Raw genomic sequence first — 27,236 nt, 5'->3', positions numbered from 1 at the left:
GACGCAATTGTCATGAGAAACCACTGGAGTTTTTTGATTGTTTGTGGGGTTTTTTTTGTGTTTGTTGTTGTTGGGGTTTTTTTGGTTTGTTTTGGGTTTTTTTGTTTGCCTTCTAGTTAGGAAAGGTTATTTTCATAGGAAATGTAATATAGCATTCAGATTTTTGGCAGACATTGATACTCTTCATTATTGGAATTTTTAAGGTAAGGTCAGACTGGAGTATTACATAGCAGTTCTTCAGAATTATGCTTTGGTTTTATTTTGTTTGTTTGTTTGCATGTTTTTTTTCTCCTGCAAGGGCAACTTAAATGTAGAGGTTCATGAGACGTGCTCATGTATGGGTATATAGTCACAGTATATCTTGACTCCATTTTGTACACTTGGTTATTTGTAGAAACCAGAAAAACAGAGAGAGGAAGAAAAATAAATAACATTGGAAATACTTTCTCATATGCTCTTATCAAGGGACAAGGGGGAAAAAAAAAGAAAAAGGGAAAGAATAGATTCATAAATGGAGGAGACTGAAGAGAGGAAGTGAAGAGTTGAAAAGTGGAAAAGACTGTATTTGTTCAAAGGCTCAGTTTTAAGTAGAGGTAGGAAAAGCTGTGTCTTTTGGCATATTATCTGGGAACCACTGAAACACCTTGCTGAGTACCCTGAAAGAGCTGGAGTTGTACTGATGATCAAAGCAGTGAAGGTATACTGCAGCAAAAGAAAAAGAAAAAAAAAATTGAATTAGATCAATAGCTTATGGGTCAGTTTCTCAGTAACTTCTATTAAACTAATTATGTGCTGTAGCACTTCATTTTACTTTTATAATATGTATGACAATTTCGGCTTTTCTATGGCATTACTGGTTAAAAGTTTTGGTATTTTTAATTTAGTATCACTTTTAAAGTGATTATGTCACTTTGTTTATGATTAATACTTAAATATTTTTTCTTTAGCTCATATGAGTTCTCTTTTTGTTACTGTATCCTTTTTTCCCCTTGTAAGGAACTGCCATGCTTATAAGTGGCAGTTTGTATCCCAGTAGTTAAATACATTAGAAATTTGCTTATCCTCAAGATCAGCTAAATAAAATTGATTTTTAAACAGGAAATAATGCTAACTTTTTTCCTACACTATTTTTATTTTTAGGAATGTTGTCTCTGCAATTTGAGAGGTGGTGCATTGAAGCAAACTACTGACAAAAAGTAAGTAATATATTTTTCAGGACTGTATATGCTTATTTTTTACTTTATTCCCAATCCATTCCCATGTGCAAAGCATTTGTAAACATAATTACTTGACAGTGTCCCTTGAAGCTGAATTGTTGCAGAACTAAAATTACTGCTATTCAAATGTGCCACTGGCATTTTGTGAAATAGTTAGATAGTAAAATGTACGTTTCTTTTAGTATTTGCACGCACTTGCTTGTTCCAAATTTTAATCTACTGGCCTTTGTGTAGAGAAAGTAAATGAGAGCTCATTTATCCCTGTTTGCATGAGAAAGTCTTACCAAACACCAAAGTGTATTTTCCTTTTTCCTCCTGAAAACTACCATACAATACCTTTGAACTTCTAAAACCAGTATTTTCAGTTAATTAATTTTAATCATATTGAAATAATTTTCAATTCTGAAGTCGTTCTTTTTTTATTCAAATACATTTATAGCACACACTATCAAAAATAGTATTGTTGATGACAGAAATATCTCATGCCCTTTTTAATATTTGCTGATTAATATTTAATATTTGACTGATTACAGGTTGCTCCTTTGAAAATATGTATATATTTTTTTGTGAACCAATTGAAATTTTTTCCAAATATTTCATAAGATTTATTCATAGAAAAAAAATCCACAGAAGTTTACATAAAGTGATTTTCTTTGTATAACAATACATAAAGTCTCTGCCTTTACATTCTGTCACTCTGTAGGTTAGTGTTACAGATTTATGAAATGGAATTTCTGTAAAAGCAGTTCAACTCCTGTATTCCTGTTTCCATAATACCTTATAGCTGTTATACATTGTGGAGTTTTTCATCTATCTTTCAGCTTCAGCTACCATTCCAAGATTTTGAGTTTTTCAGAAAAGTATGTTACAAATATGTCTTTTTTTTCCAACAAGTGTAAAATCTAACATGTGCATTCCCTTTTACTCCTTGTTTGCTCCTTACAAACTAGTGAGAGATATGAGTATCACTTATATTTAAAAGCTAATGTATCAAACACTGTGTGTGTGTGTGCAGGAAACAATTTACCGTATAGGAGAGTCGAGATTCCTTCTTTTCAGCAGAACACAGCAATTATTTTGAGTCTGTTAGGTTGAGAGATGTCAGAGTATAAATGATTGGGTAAAGATTGATTGAAGAGGTATTTTATTGACAGCGTTTCTGTCCCATAAAGCTTACATGGTAAGACTAGTTTTTTAGTAGGTGGGCAGGCAGCAATGAAGAGAAAAAGGGTGTTATTACAAATTTAAAGAAGTCTTAAAGCAGGACTCTTTAAGTTAAAACATGAACAAAGCTGTCACCTTAATAAAATTATAGATCTGCAAGCTTTATCTGCTTTTATTTGGGCTGAATCTGTAACTTGCTAATTGATATGTCATCTTTATATACAGCTGTTATTTCACACTGATGAATACAACTTTGAAGTCACATGACAGCAGTTTATATTTAGTTGTTGGGTGTCATATTGTACTTTTTTAGATGTTTTTGTCAATGACTCATTTGAAATACTACTTCTCTACTGCAGGAAAGAGAAATTGTTTCTCTTTTCTGCATCACCCTCCATCTCCTTCAGTTTCAGCCCACATTCCTGTTAATCTGCTAAGATGCTCAAATAATATGTGTCTCTTGGAGATATACAGAAATGGGAGTGAGGCAAGCATTCAGGGCTTAAAGAAATAGAGCAGCTGGGGTAATGAAACCAGATGTACAGTGAATGACAGGGAATAAGGCAAATATGAGTCAAAGAATAGAAATGTTTTCCTTTCTTCAGATTTACTACTTGTCTATCCCTAAAAGATTTTAGAAGTAATCTCAGAAGGCTACTCTTTGTTAATAAGAATGTCATTAGCTTCTCTTTTACTCCATGAAACATACACTTTCAATATTAATTTCAGACTTTTTAAAGTTTCATTTAGCCTTTCTTATTCTGATGTTTATGTATTGAAAGAGAATTTGGAGGATAATAGCAATGCTTTCTGATGAATATAGGAAGCACATAGAATGATCTCACAAACTTCCTGAAGTTGCACTGAAGTCTTACATGTAGCATTGGTCCTAGGCACTTGCAAGTGTTTTCACTGCTAAAGGTGATCCAGTTCATGTTGGGCATTGCACTGATAGCCTGATCACTCTGCTTTTATGCCATTGTGTCTGTAAACAGAAAATCTTGATAGTATACTTTGTTTTGCATTTCAGTAGATATATGACTGATTGTGATCACGTGTGTTGCCTACGAATAGTTACTCAGGTCTGAGAAATGTTAATGCAAAATGCTGTAGATGATAATTACTCATGAACCAAATAGCATGTTCTTTACATACATACCTGAATGGCACAACTACGAAAACTTCGCACTTAATAGAAAGTGAAAGATGCTTAAAAAAATGTTGCAACAGGACCTCAGTCTGAAATTGTATTTAAACGAAGTGGTGGTGGTGTAACATTTGCTAAAATGTTTTGAAGAAGTTTAGGAAAGCCTAATAAGGAACTAAATAGAGATGGATGCCTTTAAAAAACCCCGAAAACAAAAGCAAAAAACAAAACACACAGCAAGTAATGAAACATCTGAAACACTTGTACTTCTATGGGTTTTTTTGGTGGTATTTTTGACTTGCCACTTTTCACAGGTGGGCACATGTAATATGTGCAATTGCCATCCCAGAAGTCAGATTTGGTAATGTCACAGAGCGTACTCCGATAGACACTAGCAGAATACCTTTGCAAAGGTTAAAATTGGTGAGTAGTATATTAATATATGCTTTGCTATTAAGGTGTTCCGATATTTGAAATGTATTGAAAATCTGAATTGTGATGATTATTGCAACGCAGAGTGCAGTAAACCATGTTTAAGGTAAGGAATAAATAACCAGGTTTTTATTAAGATCGGCCTTTTGACACATAGTGGCAATTCATTAACACTGTTAACAGTCTTTGGTGCTCTATTAAAAGTAATTCAAACCTGTTGTTCCGCAAAAAAAGAATAACCAACTTGATCAATGTCAGCTGTGGAAGTTTCACTTTTGGAACTCTACTGGTGATGAAACGTGAACAGACTGGGAATATTGCACAATACATGTTTGTGAGGTCTCTTTACTGTGGCTTTTTACCTCAATGAACTAGTTATGAAGGTAAAAGGATGTATGATCTGCTTGTTACATTGTATCTCCACCATCTGGACATTGAAAAATGTGCATAAAACAAATCACATAATAAAGAGTGTCATTCAAGAAAACTGATGTACCCAAGCAGAAGATATGCATAAATGCAATATACTTGCTATGTTACATGTGAATTACTTAAGTTGTCACTGTGTGCATGACTGTGATGTCTGGTAGAAAGTGAGTAATTAGTGGCCCATTCAAAGCCTTAGAGAAAGCATAAGTCTTCTGGATCAGCCCCAGACTGTTTCAAATATAGTTCTTGGTCTACCTTAGCTTGTACTCACTTTTATTTCTATTTTAGTTTACTTTCATTCCGTTTGTTAGCTTTTGTCTTTTGTAACTTCATTTCTAAATGTGGAAGTGGAGTGGTTTAAACCTTGGAGTGGTTTAAAATTGGTAACCTGTCCTTCAAATGGCAATCCATTTTGAATTTTTGCTCAAAATTTTAAAATTTGGTTTTCACAAGTCCTTTAAAAATAATTTGAAAGACATATCTAAAGAGTATATATATAACATACTATAAAAATGTAAGGTGACTGCTTGAAAATTGTTAATTCAAGGATTGAAAACACAGAAATCATAGAAACATAGAATGATTAAGGTTGGAAATGACCTCCGAGTTCATCAAGTCCAAATTCTGACTGAATAACACCATGCTCATGGTGCGCACGTTATCACAATGTGCCATGACTACTCATTTTTTGAACACTTCCAGGGATGGTGACTCCACCACTTCCCTCGGGAGACTGTTTCACCCTTTTAGTGTTAACCACCCTTTAAGTGAAGAAATTTCTTGTTCTATCCAACCTAAACCTCCCCTAGTGGAGCTTGAGGCCATTTACTGTTGTCTCACTGCTTTTTACTTGGGAGAAGAGACTGATCCTCATCTCACCATACCCTTATTTCAGGCAGTTGTAGAGAGTGATAAGGTTCCCGCTGAGCCTCCTTTTCTCCAGGCTGAACAACTCCAGCTGCTCCAAATAAAACTTGCTCTCCAGACCTCCAGACCCTCTCACAGCTCTTCTATTGCCCTTCTCTGGACTTGCTTTAGCACCTCAATGGCCTTCTTGGAGTGAGGGACCCAAAACTGAACACTTGTATTTTTTCCTTCAGTGGATAGAATATTGCTTATAGTGCTCAGTACTTTTTCAGTTCTTGATGCCTCCTTCAATATAAAATGACGTCGAACCACTACAGGTTGTATTACGCTGTGTATGCGCTTATAGTCTCCTGCCAGTACATGGCTGTTTAGAAATAGAGTACTTGCCTTCCTGAACACTGTTTTTTAAAGTAAAAGAGTTTGTATATTTGAGTGGAATGAATGTTGTGAAGAAGAAATTCAACTGAATACAATAAAAATGAGAGGCAGGGTACTTCGTAACAGCCATAAGTGTAGTAATGCTGCAGGTAGTAGAGTCTTACTGTGAGGGAGGGAAGCACTATAATCCTGGTTAGCACATTAAATCTTAGTTTTCCAAGATTTCTTTTCTGACATTAAATTTGTAATGAAATAGCTAGGCTTGTACTAATTTAAGAGAAGTAGGCAGTTTGACCATTTCGAAAGTCTCTGTAATGATATAATGTCAATTGACTGATAAAATGTTGTTTCTTGGGTAAAGAAGCAGGAAAAAAATCTGCCATAAAACCACCAGCAGTCTGCTTTTACATTTTGGCTTTTGTTGCAAATAATTTACTGTATCTGATGATTTTACTCCACTGTGTATCACAGTGAATACCTAGCTAAACTAATTCTCCTGAATGATATTGTATTATTCTGTATTTAAAAAATTAGTATATACATATATTCCATGGAATTTCATGGATGCTTACTTTGTATTTTCTCTAAAGCCCTCTGTTTTAGATACTTTTTGTAAAATATTTCTCTTGTTTCCTGAAACATGGGGTTCCTACTTCTCTAAAGAGTTTGCTGTCAGTAACCTTGTGTATATCTGCCACATCACTCTCAAATCAAATGTGATCTTTATGTTAGTGTTTGCTTCATGACTGTTGATGCTACAGAATAGCAATTAAGCTCTTATACCCACTGAGCACTGGGTACCTTGCCTAGAGGGAACCCCAGGAATTGTCTGCGAATTTATTTGTTTCTTTCTCTAGGAATGCCTGTCTTTTCTTGTCTATACTTGGCCCAGCTTCCATCTTTACCTTTCGTTCCTCTCCGTTATCATTTACCCTTTACCTTGAAGTAGACAGTTGATGCTGTCTGTCTTGCTGTTAATTTCTGTAAAAGCATACCGAGTGTCGTACACTTTGAGTTAGCTCCGGGGATATGTGAGCAATTGTTTCAGGCCAGTTTTGCCATTTGAAATTATAGGGACTGTCAGTGCTGCTATTCAGCAGCCAAATCCTGTTTTGCAGCTAGCCTATTTGTTATTCACCACTCTCTGTCATTCAGAGCCAGAGAGTTGCCAGAACAAAGGCAGGTTTTGTGCATTGTTTCTTGATACTGAGCCTTCATAAGCAATAATTTTTTAAAAATACATTTTTGAACCTATTTTTATAATCCATTTTATGATAAAGCATGGGGTAGCTAATAGTAAATGTGGGCTGCCCTACTATGCTACCTCTTCTTTACAATATTTAGGATGTGTTTTGTTGACTTTTTTTTTTAAATGAGCAAAACAAAATGGAAAACAAATATAAAGGAATAGATTACATTCTAGCATACAACCATACCAAAACTAGATATAACAATGTAGGAGCAAATGGTTCTAGTTGTTTTAAACGTTTTCTATCCTTGTCCTCTCTCTTCCTCCCTCTTGAAATAGTAAGAAACCCAAATAATCAGAATATCTACTGTTTTCAGAGGTCCAGAGGCATGGCCAACATTATCTTTGATGTAACATCTCCAAAGGAATATCAAAGGAAATAAAAAGTCAATTTTATTTTTTTTTTACAAATTAAAAAGCATCTGTGCAAACATGAACATATTGGTAGGCTGTTTAGTATTGCTTAGCTAGTATGTGTACTGATTGCTGTTAAACAGTTTTAATTCACTGGAAATTTTGGGTTGGAATCAGTATGTCTCCTGTCAGTCTTTCCATTATTAGATATTCAGGATATACTCATTTATTCTAGAGTAAAAAAATCAATATTTGTATTATAGTAGCTCACACCTTTAAAATTGTTTTATGCAGCTGTCTCAGATTTGCAGGTTAGTGGGTTTTTGTAGCATGCCAAAATGTTTCTTATTTCTCTAGCTCTTTTCAATAGGTTATATGTCATGTACCATCACTGCTGAAAATTTACATGACAGTGAAATTTTCATTAAAAATCAATTCTCTTGAAAATTATTCCTTAATGCTAGTGGATGAAAACACTCTAAATAGAAGATTTATCTGCTTTGTTTTTCATAGGGGCATGTGAAAGAAAAGAATATGATATGCTCTGTTGAAATCACTTCTGTTTTAGGGGTGTACACCCATGATATTGCTGGACTCTAGCTGAATTTTCATGTGAAAGCAAAAGACCTCCCAGGCAACTTCAGTATGGAAAGCATTCCACAAAGTTACCATAATCTGTAGTTTCTCCATGTTGTCTCTCTGTGACTATACTTTTTCTATTTTTTTGAAGTATAAGTGAATGAAAAAGTAAGATTGTCCTGGTCTCTTTTGTCAGAGAGTCAGGCTTTCTTCCTGTATTTTGTATTCAATCTGGTTGGTGACATCCATCAGACACTTGGAGTTCAAATAGCCACCTGGAATGACAATTTGTGATTATCAGACTATGAAACAAATATGTTGAATATGGATGTTTAAGCACAGGTTCTAAAATGAAATGGCTGGAGGGATATACCTTACCATATCACACCTTATAAAACAATGTTTTACATAAACTACAGTGTGCTAGCTGATTTGTGGACATATAGTTCAGATGGTCTCTGTTCCAGTGGTCTCCCAGTTCAACAGCAGACATATGGAACAAGCATGAATATGGGAAATACACAGGTGCCAAAGTAAGTACTTCTAATCTCAGTGAAAATGCTAGGAACAGATAAAAAGGAGGCAAAGTTGCTGAGAACTGATGGAATGGGGGGAGAACATGAAAGTTCTCCTAACAGAAGTGCAGAGTTTCAGCTGATGACAAGTTGGAACAACTATGTGATTTGTAGGAGAATTTACTCTGTGAATGAGTGTGGTGTCAGCTTCCATCCCAACACAGTTTAGCAGTCTAACAGTTTATCCAAAGCAGACAAAGCTTAGGTTTCTAGCTGAGTTTAGCTTTATTTATTTTTGGCTTGTTCCATTTGTCCTTGGGTCTCCAAGGGAAGCTTGGGTGTATGCTCATGCTTTTGAAAACCTGTTTTCCTTGACTATTTGTATATATGAGGCTTTGGGTCATAGAAAACAGGCTGGATTCCTTTGTGTGTCAAAGTCAATGATAAAACTCAGTTTTACTTCAGGAAGGGAAAAGCTTTTCCCCAAGTACCTAGATAGTTTCTGCTTTCAAAAGACTGTTAATTACTCAGCTTAATTATAAATATGAATTACAGCTGCATGAAAAAGTCTCTGGGGATAAAAAATTCAGAGTGACCTCTCAAACATAAACACAGTCTTTAAAAGAAAGAGTAAGTACTCTCTTGTCTGTTATTTTATTTTAATAAAACATAGGACTTAAAACTAGAATGAAATGAAATCTGTTCCTACTCTAGGGCCCGAGGAATTCAAACCAACAGGTACATTTAGAATCATTAGCATCTGTTCCTGTACCTATACATTTTGAGATGTCAACTCTAAGATCATGTTTTGAATAGAATGCATATCAACTCAGTAGTAAAATACATTATCTCCTTTTGGTGTTTTTTGATGTTTTAAAACGCTTGGATATTAGATTGACTTTGTCCTTATAGGCAGTTGCTGCAATGCTGTACTGAAACGTGCACTTAAGATGCCTTGTTTCTTTATCTGTAGAGTTTTCTATTATTTTTATATTTGAAATACTATTTCTCCAACAAAATAGAGGTAGAAAATGAGTTTTGGAATAGCTGAAGTTACCCTGAAGCTTTTGATGACCTCAAATTTGTATTTGACAAGTGAACTGAGTATAACCACAAGTGTACTCTGAGTGAGGAACATTATTTTGAAAAGAAATCTACACTGTGATGATGACTGATCTACAAGCCTTTCAGTATCTGGCTGAAGCCATAAAGTTTTTTTAGAAGGCTATACACTTTAAAATTTGCACCTGAAGGCAAATAATAGTGAGCTTGAAAGCCAGAGATTATAGTGTTGAAAGGTACATCAATTCTGAAAATACAGAGGTTTCTCAGTGGTATGGCACTGAAGAATGGAATCAAAGCAAAAATGTGTATGAGCTTTTAAAAGAACGAGCAAATATTCTCCTGCCTGTCATTCTATTTTAATGATGTATGGAACCTCAAAAAGGATTAAAGACATTTGAGGACACTGCTCATCTTCTGTGTTCTAATGTGCAATGAAATTCATTTGTTAAACTGCAGTGATGTAGTAGAACTATTGCAGCTGTGTTTGTGAAAGAGTAAAGAACCACTTGCAGTGATGTGCACTAGTGTTGCTATGTGTTTCTAGTAATACAAAGAAGTATTGATTACTTTCAGTATTTCAAAAAATATTGCTGGAAGGACTATTGAGCAGAATCATTATACCATACATACATTCATGTGTTAACTAGCTCATTGCACACATTCACAGGCAATGGGAGCAAAACAGACAGAAATCTTGAGACAAGTTTTAAAATATTTTCAAACTGTTTTAAAACTATTAATGAAATAGCTTTTAGTGGCACTCTTGATTTTAAAATAATGGTAAACTAAAAATGATACAGTAGTTGATTACTGTAATATATAATTCCTTATAAATGTAGTGACTCATTGTCATCATGTACAAAATAGAATTTAGTGTACATGCTTTAGTCACAGTGTGTATGAGATTTTTAATAGATATATTAGAAGAATGTACTTTTCTGGCTGTATAGTACATACTGTCAGAATAAATTGCTACAATGAACAAGATCCTATTGCAAACTGTCAATTTGTACTTGCAATGGTACCATACTATCAAGTCTTTTGCAAGATATGGAAAATGTTAGTTATGCATGACTATAAATAATGTCTGAAGACACAAAGAGACATAAACATGTTTGCTGATATAAGTGTAGTAACTACCAAGGATTAAATACGCCCAGTGTATACAGAATTTAAGTAATGTTTTAGAAAACCAGGAGAAAGAAAACTGGCATCAGGTTTGTATCTTAAGAAACGAATTCATAGACAGCATAATCCAGGACAACTTATCTCTTATCATTACATGCACAAGGTAGTGCGTGTTGTTACTTTTTTTGTATATATAGTGATTGAATACATATCAAGCCAAGGTATTTTTAAATGTAAATTTAAAACTGAAAAAATTTCTTCCATGCTTTTGTACCACCTTTGTGTTTGGGTTGGAGGTAATTCCAAATATCAGTACAGCCTGAGGGATGAATGAATTGAGGACAGCCCTGCTGAGAAGGACGTGGGGTACAGGGGATAAAAAACTGGACACAAGCAAACAATGTGTACTTACAAGCCAGCTGCATCCTGGGCTGCATCAAAAGCAGCATGGCCAGCAGGTCAAGAGGGGGGATTCTCCCCACCCACTCCGCTCTCGTGCAAGTACTCCCAGTTGGAGTAGCTCATCCAGCTCTGGGGTCCCCAGCACAAGAAAAAGTAATGGATCTGTTAGCATGGGTCCAAGACAAAAATGATCAGCGGGCTGGAGCTGTTCAACCTGGAGAAGAGAAGGCTCTTCTTCCATGATTTTGTACCACCTTTGTGTTTGGGTTGGAGGTAATTCCAAATATCAGTACAGCAAGGTGAAACCTTGCTGTGGCCTTTCAATACATAAAAGGAAATTCTGAGAAAGACAGGAAAAGACTTTTAGGCAGGACTTGCAGTGACAGGACAAGCTGCAACAGTTTTATACTGAAAGAAGGTAGGTTTAGATTGGATAAAAGGAAGATTTTTTTACAATGGAAGTGATAGAGTACTGGAACAGGTTGCCAACAGAACTTGTGGATGCCTCATTATTGAAAGAGTTCAAGGTCGGTTGAGTGGGGCTTTGAGCAACCTGATCTAGTGAAAAGTATCTCTGCCTGTGGTGGTGGGGCTGGAACTAGAAGATCATTAATAATCCCTTCCAAGCCAAACTGTTCTATGATTCTAGAGGACAAGGAATGGGGACTTTCAAAGAATAAGCTTATGATGAGGTAATCACCACTGATATTGCTGAGGACTGTTGTTTTTTAAAAAAATGTATTTAATGTGTATGTAGTCAGTAACACAGCAAAATTTATTCAAAACTGCTTTAGAATTATGGATAAGAAGGTAAATTTCTAGAAGATTGAATAATACCACTTTATGGTCTCATAAATCATACCGGTAATTATTGCAGTGATGCTTCAGTTTAAAATATCTTACTCTGGACACAAAGGTGATACAAGGTTATGGAAGAAATTTTTTTCTCCTATAAATTTGCATTCAAAAAAGTGTGCAACATTCCCTTTCCTCTAGTCACTGGGGACTTTCCATGACTACCATGACTTTTCAGATATGATGGAAAGTAGTTTGGCAGCTGTATCCGCTGATTCCTTCAGGACACTGGGATGCATCTCATAGGGTGTCATGGTCTTGTGTATGTTTAGGTTCCTCAGGTGGTCTTGAACTTGATTGTCTCTTACAATGGGATTGACTTCATTCCCCCAGTTTCTGTTTTGAAATTCAGGGACTTGAGAGATATGAGAAGATTGATTGCTAGTGAAAACTGAGGCAAAAAAAAATTTTGAGTACCTAATATTTTTTTTAATCTTCCTTTTCTAACCAATGTGCCTGTAGAAGCCATTCTTATTATTCTTTGCATCCACTGCCAAACTCAGCTTCAGCTGCAACTTAGCTTTCCCTACACAACCTCTATATTCTTCCTAGGATACATGTCCCTGATTCTGCTGCCTGTGCTTTTTCCCTGTCTTTCAGTTTGACCAGGAGATCCTTTCTAAGCCATGCTGGTCTCCTGCCTTCCCCGTCTGAGTGCTCACGATGGGAATTGAGAGCTCTTGAGCTCTAAGAAAAATGTTCTTAAAGATCTCCCCATTCTATTCTGCTCCTTTTCCCCTGAGGGCAGTTTCCCACGGGGTCCCATTCACTAATTCCTTAAATAATTAAAAGGTCAGGCTCCTGAAATTCAGGGTACTGACTTTAATCGTTGTTTGGCCTGTACCCCTCGAGATGGTGAATTCCACCAGGGCGTGATCACTTCAGCCCAGGCTGCCATCGATCTTGACCTCTCCGGTTAATCTGTGACAGTAAGCGACAAGTGCAGTAACACTTCTCCTCTGTCACCTGGCTCTGTGTCACCTGGGTTAAGAAACTATCCTTGATGCTCTCCAAGACTCTCCTGGACTGCTTATATCTTGCCAAGCTGCTTTTCCAGCAGATGTCAGGGTGACTGAAGTCCCCGAGGTGGATCAGAACGTGCCGGAGTGATGCTTCCTGTAGTTGAAGTTAGAAGGTTTTGTCAACAGGCTCCTCTCAGTGGGGTGGCCAGTAATAAACACAAACCATGAGGTTTCCTTTGTTGGCTTGCCCTCTTATTTTCAGCCACAAGGTCTTGACCTGTTCATTGCTGTTTTTCAAAGACAGGCCTGTGCAATCAGTCCATAGAGGACAAATTGCCTGTCCCTCCTTCCTTGCCTCTGAACAGTTTATAGCTACCATTTGGAGTGCTGCAGTTGTGTGATTTGTCCCACAACTTTCAGTGATTGTGATTAGATCATAGCTCTCCAGCTGCACAGTCACTTCCATCCCCTTCTACTTGTTGTTTATGCTGTTTTATAGATTTGATGTGTTTTAAGGATACAGTGATGAGTAATTGATAAATTAATTATTTGGACATAATAGGAAGTAGTTCAAAACTCAATTCAGTGAGAATGTTTAGCTCTCAAGAGGTTAAATTTATATTTTTAATACTTTTAACTACTTTTTTCCTGTCCTTTTCCTCATTTAAAGTTCTGTGCCATGAGGCATTGATGTGGTGATTCTTGGAACATTACTGTGAGACCTGTTCCCTAAAGGGAATAAGGTCCAGTTCAGGTTATAAGCTTGAGAACCTGTCTACATGAATAGATACTGGTTTTCCTTCAGGAAGCTGACTGCTATTTGAAATAATATTTGTAAGGAGCTGCTGAAGAAAGCAATAAATTGAGTTGCACAGCAAATTCTGGGGATTTAAAGTAACTGAAGTTAGTGTTCATTTTAAAGAAAAAAACTAATGGCTGAGCTGCTGCCAAGGATTACCTTTTTTTTCTTTAAGTTGAAGTAGCTCTCTGTGAGCTTTCTATATATTCAGTTTCCAAGAAAAAAGATGAAGTATCTGTTTTAGATAAACTTTTATTAGTGGAAAAATGGCACATTCTTTTAGAGACTAGTGATTTTTCCTACCGTTGTTTACAGTGGCGCTTTTTTAACAGTAATTTGTTTCATGCTGCTGTTTTGTTTTGGATCCCATTGTTATCAGAAGAAGGTATGATCTCTTAGACAGCCACAGCTTGAACTACAGATGAGTGTTTTAAATTATCCCAGCTGACAGAGAACAACATTTTGTCTCTGGAGGAGTGGCGTGTTTTCTCTACGTGTGGTGTGAGATCATTTGCTATTCACATCCAGTATGTTTAACTGTGTGGTCCTGAGGAATGGCTGTGTGTTATTTTCATTACTAGCAAGCATTACATCTGTCTTGTCAGCTCTGAACTTAAGCAGCTTACTTATTCCTTGCACCTTATCACAGCGGGGCACTGGGCAAGCTGAGAGACTACCCTGTCCAAGTCTGACAAATATAAGTCATAAAGCAATGTCAACATAGTAAGGATGGCAATGCAGTCTACATCATCTTCCAATTTCTCCAGTAGCCTATATTTTACAGAGTGACACTATGACAGAAAAATCTGTTGGTGGAGAGTCAGTGTTACTGTCTGCTTTTTTCAGCAGAGAATGGTGTGTGTCCGAAGGTGCTATAACAAAATCACACATAGATTGGCATGGAGTTCGTAAAATGAATAATGAATATGTTAACTTCATATTCCACAGAATTTGACTTTGTGGAACTGGGCAGTTTTAGGGGTATATGAACACAAGTAGAAGCTGTAGAAGATATCCTAAACTGGATTTGAAAGATTATATATTCCCCTGCTTTTTGGATATCAGAACAATTGTAGAAGATATGTTCTTAAACAAGTGTAACACAAATCAACTGTAAATAAAAAAACTGTTGCAAATAAAACCTTTGTTTTAAAGACCTTCTTATCCTGAGGAAGAGATAATACACATGAACCTTTAGTCTTTTGCATGGTGTCTCATGTTTGCCATCCCTTTGATAGAATGGTAGCTATCTATGTTATCTCTTAATGTTAAGGCAGCATGTGTTGAAATGATGGCTGGAGAGAGTGAGAGTGGAACACAGAGAAGAATAATTCACATTACCTGATTCTGTATGATATTCAGCCAATCATCTGGTCTATAACTTACTGGTTTTCTTCTGCAATATTAAAAGTAAATTCCTTGATGACAGAGGCATTAGAGTCTTGCAACTGGGCAGCACTTAAGTGATTTTGGAGAAATTCCAGATCTTTGACTAATAAGGCTTGACTTATATTGCAGGTGTCCTTTGGTTGTAAGCCTTTTGCTTTTTGATCAGCATGGAAGAGTATTTTTATCTTTGTGAGAGGTCTTTGGTTTTTATAACTGATGTCTGTTTGCTGGCTGGTTAATTTTGCTCCTATAACACAACTTGCAGTGTAACTTATAATGTGCATTTTCCAGTTCAACATCATAGTTTTTAGACACCCCATGTATCTGAAAAATACTGTGGTCACTGTGAAAGGTACCTTTGAGATAACTGTCATGTAAGTCTCTTTACCCTTAGGAGTTTTCTGTTTGCAATAATCGAATTCTTTAATTAGTCATAGTAAAAATTATATCATTATAACAAGTAGAAATTGGAGAGCTTTTAAAGAGAAATTGAAAACATGCAGCTCTCACCTGGATGTGCCTTGTTAGGTTAATGGGAAATGTAGGAAATGAAGGTTTACTGAATGTGTCACAGAAAAGATCTGCCATCCCTTACAGAATCACAGAATCATTTAGGTTGGAAAGACTTCTGAGATCATTGAGTACAGCCTTTGACTGATTACCACCTTGTCAACTAAACCATGGCACTAAGTGCCACATCCAGTCTTTCCTTAAACATCTCCAGGGACAGTGACTCCACCACCTTCCCTGGCAGTACATTCCAATTTTTAACAACCCTTTCCATGAAGAAATTCCTCCTGTTGTCTAATCTGAACCTCCCCTGGAACAGCTTGAGACGATTTCCTCTTGTCCTAAGGATTGTTACTTGGGAGAAGAGGATGACCCATACCTCATTACTACCTCATTTCAGGTAGTTGTAGAGAGTGATAAAGTCTCCCCTGAGCCTCCCTTTCTCCAGGCTAAATAATCCCAGCTCCCTCAGCAGTTCCTCATATGACTTGCTCTCTAGACCTTTCACCAGCTCCATTTCCCTTCTCTGGACTCACTCCAGCACCTCAGTGTCTTTCTTGAAGTGATACCTTTCTTGATACGGGGAACTACAGTTTAGTTTAGTTTTTTGGGTGCTGTCTTTCAGTCTTTTTGGGTGATTTCCTTGTTTGTGTAGCTGAGTAATTGTGACTCGCATACAAGCAGGTATCAGAGGAGTACTGCTGACCAAATGTTTGTATAATTCAGAGCTTTGTGCTGTCCTAGACAGCTTCTGGTAAATTACAGGCATTGCCGAATATATATGACTCAAGCTTTTTTCGTAATTATTATCTAAATAAGTGGAAAAAAAATGAAATCATGGAGATTGTAAGACAGGTAAGCAACATAGAAATGAGGGAGATATATTAGATATTTATCCCTTGCTATCAGATTGCTTTAAAAGAGAAAAATTAAGATCAAGATCCTTGTCAACCTGAGTTTGATTAAATGATTAGTGAGCAGTCAGTGGGATTATGGATGAGACCTGGTGAACTTTCAGTGTGTCTCATCTGTATGAAAGGAGGGTTGATATTGCAAAGTGATTTTTCTTTTCTTTTTTTTTACTTCTTTTTCTTTCTTTTTTTTTTTTTTTTTAATCAGAAAACATCACTCAGTACGGAACCTTGAACTGTACAGCCCTTTGTAAGCAAAGCAGCTAATGGCTAAATATTTTTGACCTTAATCATTATGGAGAGAAAAGAGAGAAAATTTGAAGTGCAAGTGAACATTATATCTAAGCAAAAGGAAGAAGATACATAACATAAAGCTACTCAGAGGGATGATTACAGTCCATGTAGTTCATTTGGGGTGGCCAGATCTATAATTTTTGAGTGGTTTAGTTTCTAAATTTTTTTTTTCTTCAGTGCAACAAAATCTGAGCATAAAATGTCTTCTGTGTTAGGTTTTATTGTGGAAATTTCCACTCTGCATAGGTTTATGGGTCTGAGCTGAACTGACACTTTACTCTGCTGACCCATAGTCAGGGAAGTACTTGAGGTCAGATGACCTTAAACTTGTGTAGTTATTCTGTAGGGTGGTTTTAAAGAATAAGGAATGACCATAGTGTACTTTTAAGCATGTTTGAGAGCTTAGCAACATCTCACCTAATGTTTTTTTGATTAATGTTTTAACTGAGAATAGAAATATTTCTTACAAACCTGGGATTTTCTTTAGAGCTGTGTATATGTTTTGTACTCTGAAAAATCACAAGTGCTTCGTGGAAATAGGAAATTATTTTAAAAGCAAACAAAAATATTTAGTTCAGATTAAAACTTGACTTCAACTTCTTTTTCAAGCTTTAAAAAAATTTGGTACATTTAGAAAGTAATGGTTTCCTTTTGTTGTTTGTTTTTTTACGGGGGTTGTTTCTTGTTTTTCATTAGAAATTTCATGTCTTTCATTTAGAAATTATCAGAATAATCATTTGTCATTAGATTCACATCCTGGAATTGTTTTTTATTGTGTTTCTATGTCACTGATTTCTCTTTCATAGGAACTTTTGGTATCATTTAGATTTAAGTATAGTTTCTGTTAGACATTTAAAATCTTCCTGCTCTCCTTAAGATTTGATGGGAAGGTCAGATTACTGCATTGCATAATCCTGAGATCCTTCAAAAACTAAAAGAGATGATGTTGCTAAATAGAGCAATCAGTTTTATGGATCCACATATTTAACCATGAAGAAGGAATTCACACTTGGGAGCAAGAAAGTCTAATATAGTGAAATTTTAAGAATGAGGGGATTGAAGAATAAAATATGTAAATGAAAGTCCTTTCTAGACTAACCACCAGTGTGAACAAAAAAATAGCTACGTTAATATTTTTAACAGTCTTTTCAAATTCAGCTCTTGTTATAGATGCTGGTGCTGTATTATGGGTGTAGACAGTAGTATTTATTTATTTTGTGGAAAGGTTATAAAGCACAGGATTTTCTATATTGTAATTCCTTGGTAGGTTTTTATTTTAACACAATTAGGAATGTGAATATGTAATTCTGTGCAGCAGGTTACAGCTTGTAACTTAGAGAAGGTTTGGAGTGCATCATGTAGGGCTTTTGGTGAATTATCTGGATTCTGAATTTCTTAATTTGCAATTAAATTACTTCTTATCTAAACAGAAAGCTTCAAACTTTTCAAATATCTGCTAAGCGGCAAATCTTGAGAAGTAAACTTGAAAAGGGAAAGACTCTGATAGTTTGTGGGTTTTGCTAAAAAGTCTTGTTATAGTGTTTGATAAGTCAATAACCAAGGTGAGCTGCTCCATAGCTGGCCAGGTCTGCAGTGGAGCAGATCTTGGTGCATAGCAGGGTTTCCTGAGGCAGGGAAATGCCAGGGCAATAGACACATCCACCTGGTTCTGGCAGCTCTCACAAGAGATACTGATGAGGCCTGGGCATTGCCTGAGGAACTGCAGCCACCTCTGAACCTCTGCAATAGCCTGTAGAGTGTAACCAGGGCATGGCACAGCAGTTAATGCAGAAGGATGCACAGTAATAGTGTCAACACTGTACCAGTTCAAAAAGTGAGTTCAGTTGGTGGTCATCACCTTCCTAAAAGGCGTTTAGCTATGTCATCTACCTAGCAGAAAACTGTGTCTTCTGCACTCACCAGAACTGATGTGGCTACTCAGAGAGAGTTCCCATGAAAACATGCAGCTCTTCTGGTCTCAGGCTGCAGGGCATATGTTGCATTAAGAGTAAGACCAATTTTTCTGTTACCTTAAATTTGGCAAAAAATAAACTCCCTTGCATTCTAGGTGGTCCTCTGATATCAGAGGGACTAGGTGATGCTGGGCTTAGATACTACGTGATGGCCACTTAAACACTAAGCAACAAAAATGCAGAGCCAAGTGACAGTGTAAGCCTGGTTGGGTTCAATGAAAACTACCGTGATTATAGATTCACAAATAGTGTGATACACTAAACGCCTGGTCACACCCAATGAACTCTCATGGCTGGACTAGAAGTACATCAGGTTCAATAACTCTCATGGCCAGGTGCAAAATAGTGTAGTTTATTGAGCAACAGAAATGTAGGTTCTCATTGGATTGCAAGTGATAAATAGACTGTCTGCAGAAGCACACATGAATACCTAGAATATGAATAATACAGCCAACAACAAATACATCCAATTTTGAGATGACTATGTAGCATTAAAAGTATAGTCACAAACACAAGCTTGCTTTCTGAACTTCACAAAGAAGCACTCAATAGAGGTCTCTGTTCGAGTCTTACCAATAGGTGTCCCTGTCGGGGAGGAGATAGGTATAGCCTGTCAACCATCCCAGAATACAAAGGTGGAATCTCTTCTGACCTCCCTCCCCACTTAAGCTATATTTATATTGTTGTCTTCCAAGGAGGGGAAGAGGTAAAGTTACAGTTGTTGTAATTTCATGTTTAGGTGGAGTTTGATTGACTTTAAACATTGGCATATGTGGGAGGGTGAAAAGTAATATGAGAGCCATGGTATGAGGTGTGACCAAGTAGATACCTGCTTAGTCTGGTGTCAGAGATTTGGGAGGAACTGAAAAAGTTAAGGAGCATTAGGGAGTCTGAGAAAGAAACAGGAACAGCCATCAGAAAATAACACAAGATCAAGGATATCCTATATCTTCCCACCACCATGCAGAAGGCAGTAATTTAAAGGAAAAAAATGAATGGAGGCAAGTCTATGCTCAGGGTGTCAGGCAAATGCCCTCCTTGCCAACCTCATCTTTCTGGGTGCCTTAGTATCTGAGTGTGACGCTCTGGATGTGAAAGGCCAGTCAATTAATGATGTGGATGATGGTCCATCTATATCAGTACTGTTTCCAAGGTCAGAAAGGCCTACATCTCATATCAAGACCACCTCTGTGAGGAAGAAAAGACAGGTTATAATTGAACGTGACTCTTCTGAGGGGAACAAAAGGTCCACTATGCTGGGTGGAGCCTCCTCTTTGCAAAATCTGCGGCCTCTCTGGGGCCTGGATTAAGGACATCACTAGGAAACTTTGTAGCCTGGTACAGCCCTCGAACTTACTGCTCTTCTGTGCTCTTCTGTGCTCTTCGATGAAGCCTCAAAGTGTAGTCCAAGGGCAATCAAAAGAGACTTAATTCAGAATATTAATTAAAAACTGACCTTTCTTGACTTTTTAGTTTTGATTGCAAAAGGTTTTTTTATGATTTTTTGTTCAGGTTTTTTTATAGCATTTTTGCTGCTCTGGTTTACTGAACAAATTGTAAACTACTCCTTGAATCTGTCCGTCAACTTTCTGTACACAAGTGAGTCCAATGCAGTTTTATTGACCATTACTACTTTTTTCTTTTCAGTCTTCATTTGTATGGGAGACAAAATTCTGGTGTAGGAGGTTAACAATTGCCATTCAACTTCTTGGTGATTATTTTTAATAAAAGGAATGTTTGAGTCCTAGCTACACTGCAATTTTAATGAAATAATGAGCTTCCTGACTACAGCAGACTGAGCTTTGTCTGATTCCTACAGTGATTAATTGACCATGTCAAACTTTGCAATCTAGCCTAGTGAAATATTTTACTGTGAAAGTTTAATTTTCATTCTTTGTTTATGAAAGCAGTAGTACTGTCACATTGTGTTATCATACAAATGCCATTTTGTGTGATTTGTTTTAATGAGTGTCACTTGTTGATATGTTTAGTGATTTTTGACCCATATTTAATGCCAAACGCTCTAAGTGTTTGGAAATATAATAAGTCTGACATTATTATTTTTTCTTAAATCAACACATAACACATTGGCAGTTGTATCTCATCTCAAAAGTTGCAGTGGTAGTTTGTTAGATATTGTGGGGCTAAAACACCCTGCTTTTTGTGAAATCTTTTCTGGAGAACCTCATACTTTTTAAAAGCAAGTATAAAATTTTTAGAAATACTCATTTGTGTCGCTTTTCTGAAGAATCTATGAAAATTCTTGTACTGTAAGAACCTGTATTAATTCATTCTTATTTGAAACTGAAGGATATACATAGGACATTGCTTCTTTAGAGCAAGAGTAGCACTATTGGAGTTATCATTTCTATATGCAGAGTGAGATTAAAACCGAATATTTGGTAGTATTCTAAGAGAGAAAATTAGTTATTATAAGTGAACTGTCTCAAGCCAGTGATTTAAAAAGAAATAAAAGGACTGAAAGTTATACCATAAGTGCACTATTTGTTTAATTCAGTATCAGGGGTTTTGTTTAACAATGATAATAATATGGTAAAGCTTATCAGTAAATAAACTTTCTTTTTTTCTTACATTTCTTCCACTCTCTTGAAAGCTGGTATCATTATGCTGGTTTCTAACTTCAGACTGAATAAAAAGCTAAAGATAATCCACTATTACAATTAATTCATTCATATATATCCATCTGTGCATACATTATGATTATTATTCTAATAAATGAAGTTTTTGCAGATTTGTTAAGGTTCTTGCAATCCTTAAAATTCCACCAATAAAAAAAGGGAGAACCTTCTATGTGTATCATAAACATTTAGTAACAAAGCAATGAAAAAATACAGAGATCAGATGAGGTAGTCTGAAGGAGAACTCCACAAACGATGTGTACACATCTGTCCTTCAGCACTGACTAAACTGCTTTACAGTTCAGTTCCTGTTGCCTGTTACTGCTTTGCTATAATCACCTGACTCACTCAAGACAGAATCTATTCAAAATTTCCCAGTGCTTCAAAAAAAAAAAAAAGGGCTTCAAGTCATTCTTTGAAACTGATCTATGCGGTGAAGTAAACTGTGATGCCAAGCAGCAGTCACATTCAGGCTATTACTCTGACAAAATATCTCTTCTGATAAGTAAAGGACAATTATGGTACAGACTGTCACTGTAGAGTTATGCAGTTCTATGTGTTTGACCTGTCTGTGCAACTCTAAGAAATCTTCAAAACCTCCATGACAATAAGTATAATTTGATTGAATAATAGCTCTGTTGCCTTTGCTGGGAATTAAGAGAATAGTTCTTAGGAGTTACATGCCTTTTGTCTAAGAACGAAACTCTCCTTAAAGGTGTAAATCAATCAACTGGAATTCAAATGCAAACCTGACAGTCCCTCACAGCCAACCAGGAAATAGAATGAGATATGTGATATAGTTGGCTTGGCTTTACAAGAGTTGTTGCAGAATGATTCTAAACCTATTTTCTTTTTTTTTTAATAATCTGCATGAAAATGCTAAAATGATCAATTTTTTTTATTCCACATGTAATGGGTTGACCTTGGCTGGATACCAGGTGCCCGCCCAGCCGCTCTATCACTCCCCTTCCCAGAGGGACAAGGGAGAGAGTAAGGTGGGAAAAAAAGAAAACAACTTGTGGGTTGAGATAAGACAGCTTATTTAAAGCAAAAAGCAAAGCGAAGCTTGCGCACATGGAAGTGAAGGATAGCAGGTTTTATTCTCTACTTCCCATGAGCAGTGATGGTTGGCCACTCCTGAGAAACAGGGCTTCAGTGCAGGGTTTCTCAGCAGGCAGCCGTTAGACAATGAATGCCCACCCTCCTGCTTTGTGCCTTAGCTTTTATATCTGAGCTGGCATGGTATGGTGTGGAATATTGCTTTGGTCAGTTTGGGTCAGCTGGCCTACTTGTGTCCCCTCCCAGGATTTTGCCCTCAACTAAGGAAGGAATGTTACAGTGTTGGTGCTGTGCTCAGCAGTAGCCAAAACACTGGTGTGTTATCAATACCCTTCTAGCTGCCAGTGCAAAGCACAGCACTGTGAGGGCTATTGTGGGGAAATGAACTCCAGCTCAGCCAGACCCAATGCAACACTTTTTTGCTGTTTTCTTTTGTTGCGTGAAATTGTGAATTTGGTAACCCTAAACTTTCTTGGTTTTGCCATGGAATAGAATGTGCAATCTGCAGAGATTATGCAGAAGAATTTTTGAACTTCAGCAATCTATGCAGCCTTTCTTACTGAATTATGAGCCAAACTAATCATAACTGTAGATAATTTTTGTATTTTAGAGTTCATATATCATAGAGTTCAGAATTACCATGTCATGCAGTTCAATTAGCAATTGAGGATAAAAGGCTTAATTGACTTCTGTACAGCTGGGGCTGCTGACTTCTGACTTCCTTGAAACTCACATAATGGATTCGCAAAACATTCATTTATTAAAAAAAAATATATATGCAGTGACCAGTGACAGAACCCAAGCCAGTGGCATGAAGTTATGTCAGGAGAGCTTTAGGTTGAATATTAAGAAAAAGGTTCTTCATCGAGAGGGTGGTTGGGCACTGGAACAGGCTCCCCAGGACAGTGGTCACAGCACCAAACCTGACAGAGTTCAAGAAGTGTTTAGACAATATTCTTATGCACAAGGCATGATTCTTGAGGTGTCCTGTGTAGGGCCAGGAGTTGGACTTTGGTGGTCCTCAAGGGTCCCTTCCAGCTCAGAATATTCTGGGACTCTGTAATATAGTTTTAACTTACTAAGAAAAACAAGATTTGCTGATCATTCTGTTTTTCAAATAAAACATTCAGCTTGAAGCAAACTACATTTCCTGCAATGCACCAGCATTTTAATAATGGTCACAGAACTGTGTTTCACACTCATTTACCACAGTGTAGTCCATGGAATTTCATTATTTGTACAGTGTTACAATTTTTACATAATTGTTAATTATTTATATTTGTAAAGTAAACCAACAGAATAGAAGGAAAAGAAGCAGGAAAAAATAATATCCATTAAAAAAGAAAAAACATACCATGAGTAATACACAGAACACATATCAGTTTGGTGTTACTGAAAATACTGACAATACTCACAGAGCATTCACCTTCAAAATGCTACACAAAATATATCTTGTAATGCTGTTATGTGACCATTGTGAAAATTATTCTTCAAAAGTTATTTTGAAGGAATACTTTTTTACTAACAACTTGATCTTACATAAGTTAGGATCAGTTAGTTCTGACCTCAAGAAAGATCTGATTCTTAGCTTGCAGGCCTCTTCATGGTGAGCATACCAGACATGCCCACCCTGGAAGCTCAAAATACAAAAAAACCTATCTAGATGTGAAATAAGCACACTGCTACAAGACCTTTGCCAGATTCATATTTTCTCTGTGAAGTGTATAAGCCTGGATGAGCACTGTCGTTAAAAATTCCAGTTATTGAAGAATAAAGTTTAGATATTCTCTATGAAAGACTTCGCTGCGGTGTCCTGCTGGGAAGGCATAAAGGAAAATGACTCATTTAAATGTCTATGAATTTTTTATACTGTTGGTGTAGCACAAATGAGAACTCCAGCCAAAATGACAGAAGGGTAGCAGGAAACTTCAAACCACAGAGCCAGAAAAGTCTTGCAGAACCAAGTTACCATGACTTGTGTCCCGTAATGCTGACATCTGACTCACAGCTGGATCATGGAGTGTGCAAGTTGTTAGTCAATTCCTGAATATATAGCATAATCATAACTTCTAAATGTTGCCTGTCCATGTTTTTATAGCTTTTTAAGGATGAGTGCTTTCAATATTGAATTTCAGTTACTCGGTTTCAATATGTCTTGTTCAGTATGGATATATTCTGTATTTTATTCATGGCACCGTTTTCTTTTCAAGTTGGGTTTTTCTTTTTCAGAGTTGCCTAATCCTTGTTTCTTTATTTGTACTGTCTAAAACGTGTCGGAGCCCTGATCTCTGAAACAACAGCATTTAGCACTTCAAAGATCATGAACCCCTTTACGTATTGTTTATATTTCATTCACGTACTTACTCAATTTTTGTTGTGCTGTTATTCCTAACAGTCGCTGCTGAGCGTTTTTCCAAACCTATCCACAGTGAAATTCTTCCTTTATTTTAAGAACCTTTTGAATTTCATATTTGTGGTAAGAAAATAAAATGATAGTTTTTTCAAGCCATCAAATATATCCATCCTTCAAAAAGAGGTTATAAATATTGATGGATAAATCTTGCATTTGTTCTTTGTCACAATGTTATTGAAAATATTGCTATCTTCTAGCTATGTTACAGTGTGGTAATTAGGAACTTGGGCATAAAGTCAAAATCACTAGTAATCACTTGTAATAAATATTATCCAATTTAATATATCTGAGATCTCTTAAGCCACATAGCTTTCATGTCCTATGAGGTAATACATTAGCATGATTTTAGAATACAATTAAGATATTGTTTTTTAAGGTAGGACTGTGAGAAAATTCTGTTGGATTTCTCTAAGAATCATATTTTTATATAATTTAAACATATTTCATATATTTTATAATGATAAAGCAGAAAAAACCCTTCTCTTTTAGTGTATCGTACAAAGTCTTAGGAACAGCTTTGCTAGTATCTGGTCGTCAGATCAGGGAAGATAAACTTAAGTTATGGGAGTCACAATGGTACAAAAGTCTGCTTTCCTGAAATTCACATTGTAGGTCATTGGTGAAGAGCCAGTTTTGAATAACACTTCTTCTCAAACTGGAGCACATTCAAATAGGGGACTAATTTGCGTTATAACAGGGATCTATTATGTCAATATCATCTTATCTTGCATCTAATACTTAATGCTTCCTGCAAGTTATGACTTACAGTAGCTATATCTTTCATATTTTACAGGGAAGAAAAAGAGAAGTAGAGCAATCAGTGTGGAAGCAGGAAGGGAGTTGTGGTGAAGTAGGTTGTCATAGGATGGGAAATAAGACCCCAGCAATAACTAAACGAATCATTGTTACATTATCAACCCCATTTTCAGCAGAAATCCAAAACACAACCTCATACCTGCTACTATGAAGAAAATTAACTCTACCCCACCCAAACCAGCACATGGAGTGATGCAGTTTCTCGGCCCTTTCCCTTTGCTCCTCAGGTGGTAAACCTGAGGTGTTACCTTGGTCTGTTTTGTGCCTGCTTGCTGGTATGCTTGCTGGAGTGAGGAAATGTCCTAACCTAGCAGATCTGAAGCATGCACAACTCTCATTTGCAACTTCAAAAATCACTCTTTCGAGGAGTAGGACAGTGGTTCCCTGCCTAAGGCAGATCACCTTCCCTGGTTTTGCCTGGCCAAGCTACATGCTACAATGGGTAGGGGTAATTTAATATTTTCCCCTTACTGATACACTATCTGAGAAGTTGTAAGAAGGAAGAAGCCTCTTTCTCTTCCAGTTGCTGACCCTTGAATGGACACATCTCATTGTTTGTACCCATATGAATATTTAGCTGTGTTGTATGTGGGTGCACTGGTTAGTTGCCACTGATTGTTATAAGGTATTTCTTTGTCTTTGGAAAGCACAGCTGAAGATTTTCTAGATTGCTACTCATAATTGCTTTAGCTGGAAATAATTGCATATAGTTTTCTTCCCAAATAAATTGTGTATTCTTTCATAGTTTTATATCTGTCCTAGTTTGTGTTGGGATAGACTTCATTTGCTTCTTAGTAGCTGGTGCAGTGCTCTATTTTGGATTTGAAATGAGGATAATGTTGATAACATGATGTTTTGGCTGTTCCGAAGTACTGCTTACCCTTACTCAAGGACTTATCAATGCCCTATAACAAGTGAGGAGGTTTACATGAAGATGTGAGGGAGCATGGCTCAGATGGGTGACCCGAACTGGCCAAAGAGCTATTCAGTACCACAGAGCATCACACCCATATATAAACCCGTATATAAACTGGGAGAGTTACTTGGAGCAGGGGCTGATTGTGGTTTGGGGACAGGTTCAGGATCAATCAGCAGATAATGAGAAACTGTACTGTGCTTCACTTGTTTTTCTTGGGTTTTATATTCTCTCTCTCTCCTGTTTAATACAACTGTTACTATTGGTGGTAATAGTAGTAGTAGTAGTGGTAGTATTTTCAATTATTAAACTATTCTTATCTGAACCTCTGGGTTTTGCCTTTTTTCTGATTCTTCTCCCCATCCTACTAGGGAGTGGAGAGAAGTGAGCAAGTGCCTAGTTGCCTGATAAGGTTAAACCATGACAATTTCTTTCTAAGAGGAGTACAGAGGAATTATCTTAATTTCTTGGCTGAGGAACAGTACCAGTTCTTATTCCATAAATAGCAGTCTTGAGGTACTCCTGAACATGCTAAAGAGACAGCAGTTCTTCTGGAAAAAAATAGAAATATGTGTCCCTGTTGGGGAACCCTGGTGGCCTAGTGGTTAGGTTGCAGCACTCTCACCACTGCAACCCGGGTTCGATTCCGACCAGGAAAAAAAAACCTCCCCCGGGCAGATGGAGCTCATGAGCCCTGTAAGGCAATCTATCTAAGAGAAGTCACTGCCAATGTCCAAGCTCGCTCGGCCCCGGCAGATGAACCTCAGGATTAAA

General features: G+C 36.7%; 1 protein-coding gene across 7 annotated transcripts in view; it reads left to right on the top strand.

The window, feature by feature from the left end:
- KDM4C (lysine demethylase 4C) overlaps positions 1-27,236 on the top strand; it is a 260,988-nt gene that overhangs the window by 185,638 nt on the left and 48,114 nt on the right. For 4 of the 7 annotated variants that reach the window (XM_039384505.1, XM_039384506.1, XM_039384502.1 and 1 more), the window contains 3 exons: positions 1,141-1,196; positions 3,843-3,951; positions 25,524-25,580. In XM_039384505.1, coding sequence (XP_039240439.1) covers positions 1,141-1,196; positions 3,843-3,951; positions 25,524-25,580 — 222 coding nt within the window. The remainder of the gene's footprint in view (positions 1-1,140; positions 1,197-3,842; positions 3,952-25,523; positions 25,581-27,236) is intronic. The other 3 variants (XM_027752199.2, XM_039384504.1, XM_039384507.1) reach the window with 1 other exon arrangement.

This window comes from Pipra filicauda, unplaced genomic scaffold (genome assembly GCF_003945595.2).
Source record: "Pipra filicauda isolate LSUMZ 115617 unplaced genomic scaffold, ASM394559v2 scaffold35_size7292922_pilon, whole genome shotgun sequence".
Taxonomy (NCBI): domain Eukaryota; kingdom Metazoa; phylum Chordata; class Aves; order Passeriformes; family Pipridae; genus Pipra; species Pipra filicauda.
This window is presented reverse-complemented; position numbering and strand designations above follow the sequence as displayed.